The 17511-nt window shown below is 35.3% G+C and overlaps 1 protein-coding gene across 1 annotated transcript in view; it reads right to left on the reverse strand.

Moving 5' to 3' along the window:
- Positions 1-2160: 2160 nt before the first annotated feature.
- Positions 2161-17511, reverse strand: part of Zpld1 (zona pellucida like domain containing 1) — a 45626-nt gene continuing 30275 nt past the window's right edge. Inside the window, exons 5-10 of the mRNA XM_048454403.3 lie at positions 15624-15721; positions 14142-14222; positions 9968-10139; positions 8690-8798; positions 2720-2749; positions 2161-2336 (exon numbers count right to left, since the gene is read on the reverse strand). Of these exons, the coding sequence (XP_048310360.1) occupies positions 2161-2336; positions 2720-2749; positions 8690-8798; positions 9968-10139; positions 14142-14222; positions 15624-15721 (666 nt within the window). The remainder of the gene's footprint in view (positions 2337-2719; positions 2750-8689; positions 8799-9967; positions 10140-14141; positions 14223-15623; positions 15722-17511) is intronic.

Genomic DNA, 17511 nt, shown 5'->3' on the forward strand with positions numbered 1-17511 from the left:
AATTGAAAAGACATTTGCACATGTTTGTAAGGACTTCCCACTACAATAACCAAATAAAAAATTCAGTGTAACTAAACAGAACCTACAGTTCAGGGAGTACCAGGGAAGCTGAATGAAGCAAACCTTGCTAATTGCCACATAGCTTTGCTTCTCTTGTCCATGAGCAAAACAAAAAATAACATGAGATTATGTTATATTATGATATGTTTCATAATAAGATTATGAAAATAACATTAAGTTGTCTCCAAAATGATGTTGCTGATTATTCAGCTCTATGTAAAGAAGTGTAGGACTCAAAGGCCAAAAGCTGACGCAGTCCAGCCATGCTAATCACTCTTAGTCACCCAAAGGCAAAGAGTTCTAACAGACAAACTGGTTTCAGGGATCTAATGTCCAATTCACAGAGCTTAAACTTGAACACCTACTTATCCTAGGCAGCTGAGATAGGTTCATCATGGCATTTCAGTACTGTCTGCGTACACAGAGATGGTCCGTTAATCACATTAAAACAGAATCAAAGACAAGATTGACTTTTTAAGTGATTTAATTTTTGTTTAATATTGAAGAAATTATCCAGGATTTGTTTTTCTGCATCCTATTTCACTTTGTGCCTCTCACCTTGAAATAGAAAAGTTGAGGTAATTATATAACTAATTGTTGTAATATAAACACTTGCTCCTGAAATATTCCAGCAAATTGGAGAAAGGGCGGTCTTTCAACTTGGTGATTGATTTAATTATTATATTAATTTGCAGTGTACATACTCCCCTTGAAACAAATCTAAAACTAAATATTGATTTGCATATTGCATATTAAAAATCTGTCCTGAATAACAGGTCACAAATTACAGCAGTGACATCAAACGTCGACAGTTAACACAGTTATTACCAGGAGCTGCACACCGGGCTTTGCTGTTTGTCACTGAATTCTTTTACTTGTTCAGCTGTGGGAATAATTGGAAGACTAAAAAAAAAATCTGTGCCTTTTTATTGCTTTTATGTTAAACATGTAGTCTTTAAAATAAGGCTTTACAAATATTTTTGCAGAGCTGTTAAAGGATCAAATCCTTTCACTATTGAGTACTAAGGGAAGCTGTATTTCATTCCCGACTGAGCACGACATCTAAAAAAATGACATCCGACAAAGACAGCCCCTTCGGACATTTATTGCCCCACGTGTCATGAAATGTTTAGGACAAAGGAACAACTTTTTCATGTTGGCTCCTAAAGTGTTCCACAAACTTTATATGCATTTCCTCTTTGTTCTGGGATTAAAAAAAAAAAAAATGCTAGCTTGTTAGAAAACCCTAACAGGAGCGAAATGCATACATGGTGTTGACAGTGTCCTCTTCTTAGGCAATGACTTCTGAATTAAGGAGAATCTTCCCATGGTGGCCTCGATGCTGAGTGTATACCTGGCAGGAGGAATCGCCGGTGCTGATGTTCTCACGGGAGTTGGGGCCAAGGGCTCGCAGCCATTCACATTCCAAGGAGTAATTTGCTAGGGTCACTCCGTATGCTTCAGACATTAACAACTACTTTCACTATTTGTTTTACAAATAGATTTCCCAAGAGTGCTTTTCATTTTGTTTGGTGTTTTCTTTTTAAACAAATGTCATCAGGAATGAAAATCAACCGGTGACACAGGTAGATCAATAGAAAACATAGTTAAATCTCAGGTGCCCCATTAAAATGTAACCTTAAGCTGGAATTATCTGGAATAAAAAAAAAGTAACTTCTATTTTGAGAACAGATATACAATTTAATATTATTGTATTGGGCTTAGCTGCTTAGCAGAAAATGCAACAAATTCTTTTTTCCCTTGTGCTTACATTTATCTCTTCCGTCAACCATCAACAGAAATTACAAACAACGTGAGAAATGACTGAGTCTTTAATATCTAAGTCCCGAATACTTGTATTTATTGTCAATGTTCCCATTGGTGATAGGAAAATAGGGTTGGCCACCACTTACACAGGTGGCAGTAGCAATATCATCAAAATTCTTTCACTATCTTAACAATCATGTGCTACAACATGAAATATATCTAAACTAAAAAAGGAATATCAAATGTGGCTGGTATTGGATTCAGATGGAATTCTGACCACAGTCTCATGGAGTAATCAGTGAAGCCTCCTTTTGGGAGTGGAACCAGTCATTGTCACTCAAAGACGGGATTTCTTACACCATTCAATACCAGGCTGTTGGATCCCTTTCTGTGTAGAAGGGCCAGTGAGCACACGAGGAGGGAGACACTCATGACTCCCAGAATGACCATTCCTGATATCAGAGAGCTGGTGACAGCATTCAGCTGGAAGGGAGGTGCACTCAAGGAACCTGTAAGAATCAAGCACACTGTTATAATGTCTTCAGAATGTGTTTATCTCACCTCCTTCCACTTTGCTCCTACAGAATATCCCTCACCACTATCTCACAGCGTCACAATAGAGCATGCAGTAATCTATTAACAATAATTCAACCAAAGACCCAAAGTATTGTATGGGTTAGAAGTGTGGTATCCCATAAACAGGCAAAACAAAACAAAAGCTAAAAATGCTATAAAAATTGCCCAACACATCACATATGAGTTTAAAATTCCCCTGTGAACTGTTATTTAAAAACTTGTGAAGCTAGAGCTCATTATACTAGTAAGCTACAGTTTGATAACAGATCACCAAAACATTCTGAAACATTACTCTTTTATTTGCTAATTATCTTACCAAGCTGTGAATTGTTGGTTGGAGTCTCATCTGAGGAGAGATAACAGAAAAACGAAAGTGAAAATGTCTCTCCAGACACTTGCTTTTCTGTATTCTAACTCCCTGACTTTGAAACTTCATCCCTATTCATCTTCTCCACCCAAGCTCCATGGACAATTCATGAATGAAAGCCTGTAAGCCTTGGTTTTGCCATTTTCTATTCCCTGTGTACCAGATTTCATCCTCAAGTCTACAAATGACAACACAAAATATATTATACTGTATTCTCTCCTGCCAAGGCTGTTTCATCATTTTGTCTCTGCCAGGTTGGTGAGGGCAGTTATTGTTAACAGCTATTGCATTTTTTATGGACTTATAACCTGCCATTTGTTATTCTGTTACAGAGAAATATTCATTATTTAGTGTCACTCCATTTTAAGAGCTGCCAATTTGCCTAGCATAATCTGCAAAAATATCATTCTGAAATCCAAGAAGATGAGTTCACTCTTAATAACTAAACAGAAGGACAACTAGACTTCTAAACTTGAACTGAAGTTCTATTTGTATCTGCAAAATTGAAGACTGAAGCAGTTGATTGTCATTTTTCATTGGTGAACATGACAGAGGCAATGAGCACGCTTTCTTAGTTTCCCCATTCTTACAGACCAATTTGCAATCATGTTAAAATTAACCTTTGAACCGGCCACTAGATTATTCCATACCCATGTTAATATGTACATGTGTAAGTGTGGTTGTTATTCAAGTCATGAGATTTGTACTGTTGACTACAGATTATACATATTTTTACAATTAATGGATGTATAACTTTGTAGCACTAGACTTCATAAAGCTCTGTTTCATATGTTGTCACATTTAATCCTCATGATAGCTCTGTGGTTTGGACAGCATTGCTACTCCATTATACAGCTGAGGAAACTTCCCTGTGTCGTTGCCTCTATGGCAAAGTAAACATAAGCTAAAATCAGCAGTCTAGTTCAGAGCCTTTTTGTCTAAAATGATGTAAACTGACTGAGAATAGAAAATATTTCATAGCCTAAAGTATTAATCTCCATAATCAAAAATATTTTCTATACATGGGCCCTGGGGAAATATTATAAAATATCTGATTTGTTTCCTTTCAGACATTTGACTGATAGCAAAAAAATACAGATCTGTTGTCAGGTCCTGAAATACAGATTTTAAAGCTATCATGGCACCTACTTAGGGCACTCGTTACGATGTACATGGGTGTTCATTTGGGGGACGTTTTACAATGTGCATTGGTACCCAGAGGATGATTTACAGTGTGCAGTGCATTGTGATAGAACAAAGAATGAGAAGTGACACTTATGGGAAGATCCTAACCCCCTTCTAACGTATCTATACAAAGGCACTTTCTTTCTCGTGGAAATAAATAGGATGAATGGACTGTGGCGATTCATTGAAATGACATCCATGTCCTGTGCACAGAATAAGCTGGAATCTTTTTAATACGTTCTTTTTTTTTGCAGGAGTTATATTTAAGTCCTTTAAGATTGCTTTGAACAGAAAGCTCCTTTCTATAAAGTGTACAGAATGAGGTAGAGATGCTATGACTGAATACCCATCACACACACACACACACACACACACACACACACACACACACACAATTTTTCTGCATCCTGAGGCTAGAAAAATATCAGAACATCTGTATTTCTATCACCACCCACTAATGAAAACAAAATATTCTGAATACTCCTATGAAGACTTTGCTATGGATAAAACATCCCTGTGTATTAGGACCAAACCCCTCATGTCAAATAAAGACACTAGTTCCAGGTTCTAGAGCAGAAGGGATGAAAGCATAGTACTGTTGTCAGATAGCTGAAATCAAGCCATGTACTGTTTGAATGCAGTTTGAAATTAAATTTGAATAATAAATTCTGATGGGGATTTGCCTTTCTGTTTATTGTTGCTGATATTCTCAAAGTGATTGTGTTGTTGTAATAATGAAAATAGCAAAAATACTATCTAACTCCAAAGAGGAAGCAGATGCTTTCCTGGACTGTTAGGTCACCATCTACTTCTGTGTTCCCTCCAGTCGTTTTGTTGTTGATAGGTACATATGTGCTAAAAGAAACGCATGAAGCCGAAAGGAACTAAATAAATTTAAATATAAACCTCAGTGAGCTCCTCAAAATAACATACAGCTGTCTGAGGATTCGCAGGCGAGGCAGCAGTCGCACTATCACAGCTGTGTGCACCAGGAATGACACATACATTGCAACTAAGTGTTTCCCTCTCATCTAAAAAGTTGTACTAAATGGAAAATATAAACATCACTCACTGGGAAAATATATGCAGAAAAAATATTTCCCTTATCTCTAGCAAACTTAAAAAGTGTTTAATTACTTATGCTGTAAAACAAACCCTTTATTTTACATTAAAAGAAAGCACTGAACTATTTTAAATTTCCATTGTATTATGCAGGTCTAGCCCTGAACTCTACAATTCTTAAAGGGTTACATCATGGGTTAGTTTTTAGCAGCATGCCTGTCCTATGTAGAGACTGAATATGCGTGCTTTTATGAATTATTAACTACCCATAAAACTGTGATTCTACTTGTGTAAGAGTTTGGCTTTGGATTATTCATAACAGCTTATGTTAACAAAACAATTGTTATTGTTTTCCACAATTTGTAGCAGAATCATTTGCTACAGGCAATTGTCTACCTTAGAAACATCAACATTTGGAAGCATTTAGTAAGTAGACTGCAGAAACTTTAAGGATTTTACATTTCAAAAATATGAATATTTTCATAAGTCAGCTAACAAAAGTATTAATGTTATCGAGCAAAAATAACTGAAGCAGATTTCATTTCATTAACACAAAAAAACAAAAGAGCATTTCTAAGAATTTTCAACTTAGTGGACTTCATCCAAACCAGACAACATCTTCGGTCAAGCAGTGGTTCTCTGAGTTAACTGAGCAGAATTTCCAAGAATCGGGACTTTGGAGAGAGCAAACCAAGCCTGAGTGGGACTTGTCTATAGAAAACCCATCATTGAACCTGGAGAAAGAAATTTTAAACAACTCAAGCAGAAACTATAGTAAGAAACAGAAAAAACAATAGCTTAGGCCAAGAAGCCCAATAGGAAGTTTACATTGGATGTGTCAAGGGTAGACAAGATTTGTATTCTATATTCTTGAGGAATTTTTAAGAGTGCATGGATCTTGTATTATTACAACGGTGATATATTGAATTGCAAACAATGAAGCCATTTTAAAGAGTAAGCTTACACTTGTTATCAAAATAATAACAAAATAAAATGAAGTGGAGTGAGAGAGAAGTATTCAAAAGTACCTCAAAGATCTGAAAAGTATTCTTGCAGGCTTTGTCAGTGGAGAAAACTAAATTCCCATGTGTCAGAAATTCTTCAGGTAGAAAGAGTTCATAAACCATGAAGGAAGAACTCTGATCATGACAGCAGAGGCACTCTACTTGGTTTCTCATTCTTTAAGGATAGATACTTTGGAATTAGAGAGATAGCACATCAGATAGCACATCACATGTGCTAGCTAATCTTCCAGAGTACCGGAGTTAGATTCCCAGCACTCACATCATGTGAACGATGTGGGATTCCCCTCTGTGTGACGTAAATATGCTATATTATCATTGGTTAATAAAGAAGGTTCTTTGGCCTATGGCAGGGAAGGACAGACTTAGGTAGGAAAACTAAATTGAATGCAGGGAAAAAAGAGGGCGGAGTCAGGGAAATGCTATGTAGCTGCTGAAGGAGAAAAATTCCGGAACCTTACCAGTAGGCCACAGTCATGTGGTGATACACAGGTTAATAGAAAAGGGTTAATGTAAGATATAAGAGTTAGCTAGGAATACACCTGAGCTATCAGCCAGTATTGTAATTAACATAGTTTCTGTGTGATTATTTGGGTATGGACAGCCAGGAAATGAGCAAGCAGTCTCCGCTTAAATGTGACTCATAACTGCCTGTGGCCAGCTCCAGAAAAAATCTGGAAAAAGTTCCCTTCTGGACTCACACATATGTGTTATACACACAGAGTGAATCTCACTCACACTTAAGAAAATGTTTTTTTTTTCAAAAGAGATATTTGAAGGATCTAGACATAGGGTTGGTGACATCTAGAAGCTTTAATTGCTATCTTTAATAGAGTTGGAGGGTTTTATTTTTTTTGACTTTTGAAATTATCTTATCCTAACAAGATATTCAAAATTTTATGATGTTTAAATTTTCTTGGGCTGGGTATGAAGGAAACAGGTTTACAACTAAACCATCTATCCAAAATGGACCCAGATGTCTCTTTCAAAGTTCTTTGCTAAAAGGAAAACAACTCTACAAATACTCCATAATATACAAATAGCTTTGTTTTGCCTATCCTGAAGCATTCCTAATTACTGGAACTAAGAGTTAGATTTCCATCCAATGTAATTCCACCAGTAATTTCTTATAACTAGATAGAGATAAGATGTGGGGCTTTCACAAAATGCAAAGCAGTCATTTTAAACCCTCCAGACAAATCCTCAGAGAATAGATACCAAGTTAGAAACTTTACATTTAAAATTTTTCTGCATTATTTAAAGTTCCTATTAGCTTCTTTTTCAATAATAGTATGCTTATATAAACACAAGGAAGTGAATAATTAACTCCATTTCATACATATTTTAGGCTAAAGTACTTTTACTTAATTATTTATGTATTTCAGGCAAACTTCTTTTTTTACTATTAGGTAGGTGACATTGGCAAAAAGGTGAAGGCAATTTAATTGAAAGCTAATAAGAGCCTTACAGCCACACAAAATTGAGAAAACACTATTAGCATATAAAACAAACCCAAACTGTTCTCTTTATTCTTTTGAGAACATTCTGCAACTACACTATAAAGAATCTTGAAACCTACCTTTTAAAACTCTGACTTTTAAGAATGCACAGAGAAATGCAGTTATTAATAGTCACGTGGCTTTTTAGAGTAAAAGCTGGACCTAGAGTCAAGTATGTCCAGCTTCAGTTTTAGCATATGCAAACTTACCATATGCCTCTTTTATCCGGTCAATTCTGGAAGCTTCGAGCTTCATACAGAATTAAATCCATATTCCTTGGTCTCATCCACGTAGTTTTATGCACAAATGTGTGGGGGAAAATATTTGTATCTATGAGAATATGTGTGTATAATCCTGTGTCCATCTGCTCATATAAATGTATGAATGTGAATGTTCTCACTTGGTACAAAAGAAAGAAATGAGGCAAGTGTTACTCAAAGTGAGCAACTCAGCAGTATTTACTAGGATACTTTACCAAGACGTAGAGCGTTCACAAGAGTAAGCATGTTTCTTGGGCAGAAAGTTAAGGAAAGGCTTCCAGAGAGTACAGCTTTAGAAAGAAAAGTGTTGCTTATTTTTAAGATCCTATCTTTGTATTTATAATTGTATATATGTGCACATGCACAAATATGTTTGCAAGTAAGTTCCAGTGCCACTGGAGGCCAGAGGCATCCTGTAACTAATCTGTCTTTACAAGATATTGTGAACCTTCACGGGAGCTGGGGTCAGACTCAGCAAGAGCTCTTAACTGCTGAGCCATCTCTTCAGAACCAAGGAAACTCTTACACAATCTTTCTTTTGTGTGGCGGCCAGGCTCAATAGTGCCTCCTGCTGGTCAATTTCAATAAAAAATTAGATAACAAGGGAAATAGTAGTTAGAGTTCATACAGGTAAGCCACAAGGCAAGAATACAAGCAGGAAGTGTAAACTGGAGGCACAGCACGAAACATTTGCACTGGCGGGAGGGGGGCCATGTGAAACAAAAGAAATGTAGTGAAGACACATTACCTCTGGCCTAAACACTAAGTGGGAAATGGTTCACCAGTCTCAATGCTAAGTAGTATTCTTTAGAAACCTGGAGTTCTGGAGGCCAAGTAGCTGGCCAATTCGGATTCCTCTCCTGCTACATACAAAAGGAGGGGCTTTCTTACCGCTGCGAGTGATGATGGGACCAGCAGACAGGACCGCGTTTCCAGAAGTGCTCTGAGGAACCCAAGTTGTTCTGCTCCCAACATCTCTCTTTTTTCTGTTGCCACAAATCTGAGGTGTTAATGGAAACAAATGAAATTCCACACCAGCACAAAATTGTTTCTTTATGGCCATTTGGAAAGCAGATTCTTTTGGAAGATACACCACATGTTTAATTTTATACATTTCCTTCTGTGTATTTATTTAATTACTTTGCATATAACTGCTGCAGTGTTTCTTCTTCAGGCTTGGACCACATTTCTTATTTCCTCCCTTCTGTAACTGTGCACTGCCTCATTAGTTTACATAGCTCAACAGCTCTCCTGAAAACGAGCTGTGTTTATCAAACTTTGCTACGTTTATTTCTCTCAAGCCTTTAATAAATTCTTCCCTAAAATGTTGGTCAGCACAGAACCAAGGTAATGTGAACTCTACGTTTGCCTCCATCTGACACAGCAAGCTAAGACCAAAGAAATCAATGAGTCAATAACTTCGTATTTATGTAGCAATTGTGTGTGTGTGTGTGTGTATAAAAGCTAATTAAAATTTGAAAAAGTACTTACGTTTGTCCTCAAGGTAATAGTAATGTAATTCTAAGGAGCCTATTTTAATAAAAGTTCTGATTTTTTAAAATTTCCTACTCACTGTATCTATATTTTGATGGCAGCTGCATCCCATTGGAACCAGATCGTTCAACGATTTTAACTTTTAATTGAATGGATTCCCGAACCATCTACTGCTAATCTACCTTCTAAAACCAACCAAACCCTAATCATATTTCCCTCCACTTTCTTCTCCAACCACTCTGGTACATGTGTCTGCAACTTCTGAGGATTCTTTGGTATGGACTCTCTCCCACACACTTGATCTTTGCCCTGCTGGGGTTAGTCCATTCTCAGAATCACTAGACAGACCATCTCCTCTGTCTATTCCTCCAGTCTGTCCTCTCCTTTCTCAAATGACAATAGCGTGCTCTTACTACAGGCCTGCCTTTGCTACTACTATTTTAGTTTTGCTTTTCAATTATTCTTTCATGATCCTAAAAGATAAACCAATTGAATTCTAATCCGTGATAGCTTCATCACTTTGTCCTCATCTTGGCACACAGTAAACATTCAATAAATCCTTACTGGATGAACTATCAAGTCATAGTTCACTCTGACCTATGACTTTCCTGAGATCTGATAGTCTTTCAGCTTAGATTAATTCAGAGAGCTAAACAAAAGTGCTTATAAACATACTGGCATGAGGAGGGGACAGTCATCAGCTCTGCAGAGCTTCGTGAGGCAATGCAGGAAGACAGTGGACATTTTCTGATTCTTGTGTTTCACAAAACGGAACACTTCAAATGAAAACCGGCCCCGCTGGCTTCTCCCGTTTTCGATGACGGTGGTCTGAGGATCTTTGTCGCAGCTATAATTTAGGGAATGTGAAAACAGAACATCATTGGGAAGTACCAATCAAGTGGGATTTGTACATTAATCTGTGTGGTACAAAGGACATCCTCATTATATTTAAGCTCAAAGAAGCTGGCAGTGTTGCAAATAATGGGAAGAATATAAATAAATCAGGTGGTTTTGACGAATGTAACACAATCATAAATTGCAAGCAGATCAGTTTCTGATCAGAGAATAATGTCAAGTTTTGGGAGCACCATACTATCCCAGGATTCAAAAGTTGCAAATAATACAAAATAAACATTACTAAATCACCCTCCCATCACCACACCACACCCACTTGTTAACCATATAGAAAAAAATCATTGCATTTATTTTTATTTCTACCAGGATATAAAAAATGAATGTATATTTGAATAAGAATGTACTGTTATTTAGTCCATTTTTATATAATGCATGCTTTTTTATTAAGTTAGTAGCTCATTCCACAGATCTTTCTATGTCAGAATAAAAGCACCCTCATTATTTTTAAACAATTGTATAATGTTTCCAGTGTACACATATGCTAGAATTTATTGAGTCAATTCCTTATTTACACACGATCGATTTCTTTGATCATTCATTGTAATAAAAAACTAACGGTCCACGCTCTCTGGTTTCCATTCTCATTCTCTACCAGATATTTTGCATTTTCTATGCATCAGCAAGCCATTTTTTTCTTTATCATATTAGAATGTGAATTTTGTTTTTGTTCAAATCTTTTCTTTAATGTATTTGAATTTGCTAATGCATTTCATTTTTAAAGTCAGCTGTTATTTCTGAGTTTTAGATTGTCCCAGTGACAAGACATTCTGTTTTATGATATTATTATAATCATTATGTCAATAATGTGTGTGCAAATGTGAGAGTGTATCTGTGTATGAGTGGGTATGAGTGTGTGTGATAGAAAACATATGTATATACACATTTTACATGTGTGTATATGTATGTGGGGGGGTATATGTATGTGTGTGCGTGTGTGGGGGTGTGTGGGGAGTGTGGGGGGGTATGGGATGTGGAGGTGTGTGTGAGTGTATATGTGTGTATGTGGGTATGCATGTGTATGCATACGGGGGGTGGGGGTATGTGTGTATGTGGGTATTTACGTGTGTGCATGTGTGGGGGTTGTGGGGGTGTGTAAGGTGTGTGGGATGTGGAGGGATGTGTGTGAGTGTGTATGTGTGTATGTGGGTAAGTAAGTGTATGCATGTGTGGTGGGGTGTGGTTATGTGAGGGGGGTTATAGATGTACATGCCCACAAAGTTTAGAGGTTGAACTCAGTTGCCTTCCTCAATTACTCTTCATCTTGTTTTTGGAGACGTGTTTTTATTTTCTAATCTCATTTAAGTTTCCTGAGAGATATGTCTCTAACTTTTACTGGATTTTTGACCATGTCTTTCTTAGTTTCTTCTAGTTGTCACTTTAGGAAACCTTAAATTTCACCGTGCATATCTTTTCAATAAGTTATTGTGATTAATTTTTTTCAGCTTAATAACATAATCTTAAATTATATTTTTAAACAATGTTCTATTATTTTAGATTCTTTATAAGGAGTTTCATTATAATATAATTTGTTTATTTTATATGATATAATACACACAATTGCATATATATACATAAATACATGTATTTTATTCCATTAACTACCTGTATCTGTCTTTTCACCATCAATTTCCTCTTTTTGTCTTTAGAGGTGTTTCTTTTTATTTACATTCATTATTTTTGTCTTTCATGCTCTTTGCTCTATTACTATGTGAGCATGTACATCTATTACTTTTATGAAAATATTCCAGTCACATCTTCCTTTTCCATCTTAAATTTGTCCAATTCTTTTTTCACATCCTCATAATCCAACATTCTATTTTTCTATTTTCATTTTCCTAAGTTTCTATAATTCAATCATTGCCACTGAAGCTTGCTCTTAATAATTTTAAAAACCAGCGTTGCGAAGTTGAGTTACAAGCGCTTTCTGTTCTATGCTTTTTCTTTCTGATGAATTTATATTTAAAACTCTTTTTCTGACAATTTCAATTTCTTTCTTTTTAGTGCATTCCAACACTGCAAAGAAATACCTGCCTTTGATTATTGTTCCTATCTGAAGTATTAGGATTTAGCTGGATTTGCTACTTTCAGAGACTCCTAAAGCAAAGTAGAATGGTTGCAACTTTCTTCACAGTTGCATAAGTTCAAGCGCTCTATGCTTCTGTTTTATAATAACTGAAGTGTTTAGCTACATTGCAGTTCTATAGTGGAATTTTCTCTGCATGTCTGAGCTTGAAGAAATTCAAAGAATTCATTAACTGCTCTACAAAGGTAGGGAGGGACATTCACAGGTAAGTGTTTTGCCTATTTAGTAGGTTCTTTTCTTTTCATTTAATGAGATCTACCACTGTGGAATCTCTAGAAAGTCTCTCCAACTTCTTTTCTGATGTTCCCCATCCCTGGCAGCTGTTGGACCTCAGCCCTACTCCCAACATATCCAACTGAGAAGGCTCACAGCCACGTTTCCTAGAATTGCTTCTATAATTTTCCAACATAAGCACTCATATTTTACCTTCTAAAATTTCCAATAAGAAACCTGAGGTGATTTAGAAGTTGCCACCATATTTTTTCCATGTCTTATGATCACATTCCATATAACTAATTTGTGATCATTATAGAATGTTGGAAAACAAATATCAGATGATGCATTCTTAGAAGAAATACCCACAGTGAGCCTTTTGGCCTGTAGGGTTTTCTTTTAGATAGTGAGTCTCAGAATATACTAAAGTAAACATGTTAATTCTTTAACTTTGTTTCTTAATACAGTTGCATTCTTAATTTTCAGAAAAGTAAATATCAAGAAGGCAGAAAGGTAAAAAAAATAAAATAAAATCGCTGAGGTGTTTTTTTTTTCCATTTAATAAGTGACCACATGATAGTGGCACCAGAATGAACTGCCTGGCTTACTGATCTCTGCCATTCATTTGGTAATTTTTTATTGCTGTGTGTGCAATTTACTCCCATGCTTTATTATTTTAATAAAACTGATAGAGACTAGAATATCATAAATACTTCAAAATACACTTTTCAATTTGGAAAAATAAAATCAAACAATTGAACTCTTTTAAGCCTCTTCATACACACTGACATTTTTTTCCTCCAAAACTTTGCTGAGATTAACACTTACAACAATCTAATATATTAAAAGTTGTGGTTTGGACATATCCTCTGACACCACCTTAATGTTGATTAGCCAATAAAGCATTCTTTACTTTCCATTATGTTACTCCCATCATGTGTCAATAACTGAAATGATCTGAGCCAACTGTATTTTACAAGCATGATTAGAAGACATTGCTTAACTCTCAAGTCTATTCTGTTGTCAGATAAAAATGCTGAAAGGGGCCTGGAATGATTGAATGGTTTTATGATCAATGTTCCCTTTCCCTGGACATAGATTGCATTCACTCAATCACTGTCTATTGAAGAACAAAGTTGGAGTTATTGGCTCTGGTTTAAAAAAGGAGTAGTGGGTTATATTGCACTTTCATATTAAATACTGATAAATGAACAAAAGTGCTTTGGGATCTAAATTATCCAACCATTACTTTAATTTTACTGTCTTTTTGACATATGATAAGAAGGCATAGCTGCCAATAAGCAATACCACCCTGTTTCCCATCTTTTATTGAGAATGATAATCTTACTTTGCTATATGTAAGACAATGAAATAGCCCATATCTCCTAAACATGAATAAAACATTGTTGGTGAATGTCATTTAGTTACAATTCTCATTCTATGATAGCCTTATCAGCATTTTGTGTCTCAGACTGTTGTTAACTTGTACTGAAGACTACAAGACTACAAGTTCAAATTGTAAGAATATACACTAAGAAGGAACAGGAGTGCTGCATAATTTGTGTGTCTGTTCTATAAATTCCATTTTAATGATCTATAACTGGATCTTTAGTTTCAGAGCAAGACTTACACACCTACCTAAGGAAGAGATCATATCGAGTGTCATCATTTGGGTTCCCAGAGGGGGTTGTGTAGCAATAGTCCATTAATACATTCCATCTGCAGAGAGAAGCAAACATGATCTGGTATCAGAGTCCTCCCTGGAACATTGGCAATTAATCCAAAGAAAATAAGCATTAGCCAAATTCTTACCACATGAATCATATTTTCAATACTTACTGTTTGCAGAAGTTTCTTGGTTATTAAGAATTTATCTAAAATCTACATATTTATAATTCTGCAACAATTGTCAAATGGGATGGAGAGTAATGTCACAAATAATAAGAGATAAGGCAGGTGGATGGCCAAAGACCAAAGGGACAAAACTACAAAGTGAGCTTGCGCTGATACACAGATACGTTTCAGTATGAACTATTTTCCATTCACTCTATTCCTGTTACTCTAACATCATATAAATATAGTATATATATATATATATATATATATATTCATATATGTGTGTGTATGTATATATAATGAGCTTAGTGTATAAGGTGACTCAGCTGGCATAGGAGTGGGATTTCCTGATGAGACTTTATTAGAAGAAAGTGATGAGGTGGGTGCATAACTTTATTCCACAGAGTCATGTTGGAGCAAGGTTTACAAATTTCATCATACCAGATTTGTGCATCACAAAAATTAAAAAAAAAACACTACCATAGGCAGTAAATATCAATAATATTAAATTAACTTCCTATATTTGGTAAAATGATCTTAAACAGTTGCATGTTGTATAATCCATTGTTAAGAGACAGGGAGAATGTGAAGAGGCACACCATTTCTAGGATATACCAGTCAAGGGTATATTGTAGAAAATCCCAAATTTAAAGCATAGTATATGCCCCCCAATCAATCATCATGTACTGCATATTATTAACAGAGTTCAGTTAGTTCTTTGGAATTTGAATTCTCTTACAAGATCTTTTTGTTTGCTTTGCTTTTTTTTGTTCTTATTTTAAGCAGTGTCATGATATGTTCTTTTTCAGTTTAGAAGGATTTTCTAGATTTTTTTTCTAGAAAATTTGAGTGAATTTTCTGTTTGTCTGTTTCAGAGTTCTCTCACAAAACTATCTTATATAATTTTAGAACAGATTTTTATGACAGTTATTTTCTGATTTTTAAACACGCATACCTAGACAACAAGCGTATCAAATGATACTAGGCTAGTCATCTTTCTGAGGAAGAAACAGAGAACATTCTAACATCCCAGAAGATCTCCACACAGCCTCCTTCAGTCACTACTCCCAATTATTTATCAGGAGTCTTGTTATTTCTCAATTAATGACATAAAATGAGTAGCAATCTCTTAGACATAATAATTTGTTGTTTGTTTTTACTAGAATGACTTAATGCTGTGGCAATGACCATATGTGTCAAATAATACTTCAGAATGAATAAGCTAACAGTATGACTGGGGAAGGTTAAGTACTTTAGCTAATCAAGATAAGAGTGCACAATTACCTTCCATCCAGATTAGTTGCTTGCACAGCTGCAAATACTTTGGTTTTCAAAGGTAATCCTATACTTGGGATAATTAACTGCTCTCTGTAGGTTGAATCCTATTGATGAAATAATAGACAATCCACATGTCATCTTTCTATCAATAGAACATTTACTATTTAGAACTGATAAAGAACCAAAGAGGAATCAAATCAACATATAGCTACATCACTGACTCTAAAGGGATTTATTTTATGCTCATCTTGGCAGAACTTCTCTTAACCCATAGTAAATACAACAAGTTTATATCAGGGCATACACCATCGTTGTTCCATATGTTTGATAAATCATGGAATTTATCATATATGGTTGTCAATGTTCAGTACACGTAAATTATATTCAATAGTTAGTGATTAGTAGTCATTTTTTAGTATTCAGTTTCCAATCATAAGTTGATTTAAATTAGGAGTCCATTTTTTATATTTGTCATAAATTTCAGTTTTCATTAATTAAATGTGCTTCAATTGAAGCAATTCACTGTTGTACTGTCAGGTGCTCAATTTTTTGTAATATTTCATTAATCTAGAATTCTTTCTCTGATCATCTAAAATTACCAAAATTTAATTTAAAACCAGAGAAAGAGAGAGAAAGCATGCAATATAGCCTCTGAGTTGTGAAAAATGCCTGCTATAAAAGTCTTGTTCAAATTTTTCTTTCTCTTATTTTAGAGCAATTTTAAATAAGGCATTCCTATCACCCCACACACATAGCAGTAGGTTAAACCACATTAAATTAGAAATTTAAAAGTTCCATTTATAAGTTGACAATAGAAATAAAGAAATACATAAAATGCCAAGGGAAAAATTCCTAGAAACCTAAGTGGTCAGATCATTTAGCTTTCAAAAAATTGTTTTCCAGAGTTAGCAATATACAGAAAGCCGACAGTTAACATCAGAATAAATGGAGAGAAACTCAAAGCGATTCCACTAAAATCAGGAACAAGACATAGCTCTTGAAGTTTTAGCAATAGCAATAAGACAACATAAGGAGATCAAGGGGATTCAAATTGGAAAAGAAGAAGTCAAACTTCTGTTATTTGCAGATGATATGATTGTGTACATTAGTGACCCCAAAAACTCTACCAGAGAACTCCTACAACTGATAAATACCTTCAATGTTGTCACAGGATACAAGATCAACTCAAAAAAAAAAAAAATCAGTAGCTCTCCTATATACAAATGATAAAGAAGCTGAGAGGGAAATAAGAGAAACATCTCCCTTCACAATAGCCACAAATAACGTAAAATATCTTAGGGTAACAATAACCAAGGAAGTTAAAGACCTATTTTACAAGAACTTTAAGTCTTTAAAAAAAAAAAGAAATTGAAGAAGACACCAGAAAATGGAAAGATCTCCTATGCTCTTGCATAGAAAGGATCAACATAGTAAAAATGGCAATCCTACCAAACACAATCTATGGATTCAATGCAATCCCCATCAAAATTCCAACACAATTCTTCACAGACCTTGAAAGAACAATAATCAACTTCATATGGAAAAACAAAAAACCCAGGATAGCCAAAACAATCCTATACAATAGAGGACCTTCTGGAGTGATTATCATCTCTGACATCAAGCTCTATTACAGAGCCACAATAATAAAAAATGCTTGGTATTGGCATAAAAACAGAGATGTTGATCAATGGAAGCGAAATGAAGACCCAGATATTAATCCACACACATATGAACACCTGATTTTTGACAATGAAGCTAAAATTATACAATGGGAAAAAAGCATCTTCAACAAATGGTGCTGGCATAATTGGGTATCAACGTGCAGAAGAATGAAAATAGATCCATATCTATCTCCATGCACCTAACTCAAGTCCAAATGGATTAAAGATTTCGA

The sequence above is a fragment of the Myodes glareolus genome, chromosome 2, assembly GCF_982192425.1.
Source record: "Myodes glareolus chromosome 2, mMyoGla1.1, whole genome shotgun sequence".
Classification (NCBI taxonomy): Eukaryota; Metazoa; Chordata; class Mammalia; order Rodentia; family Cricetidae; genus Myodes; species Myodes glareolus.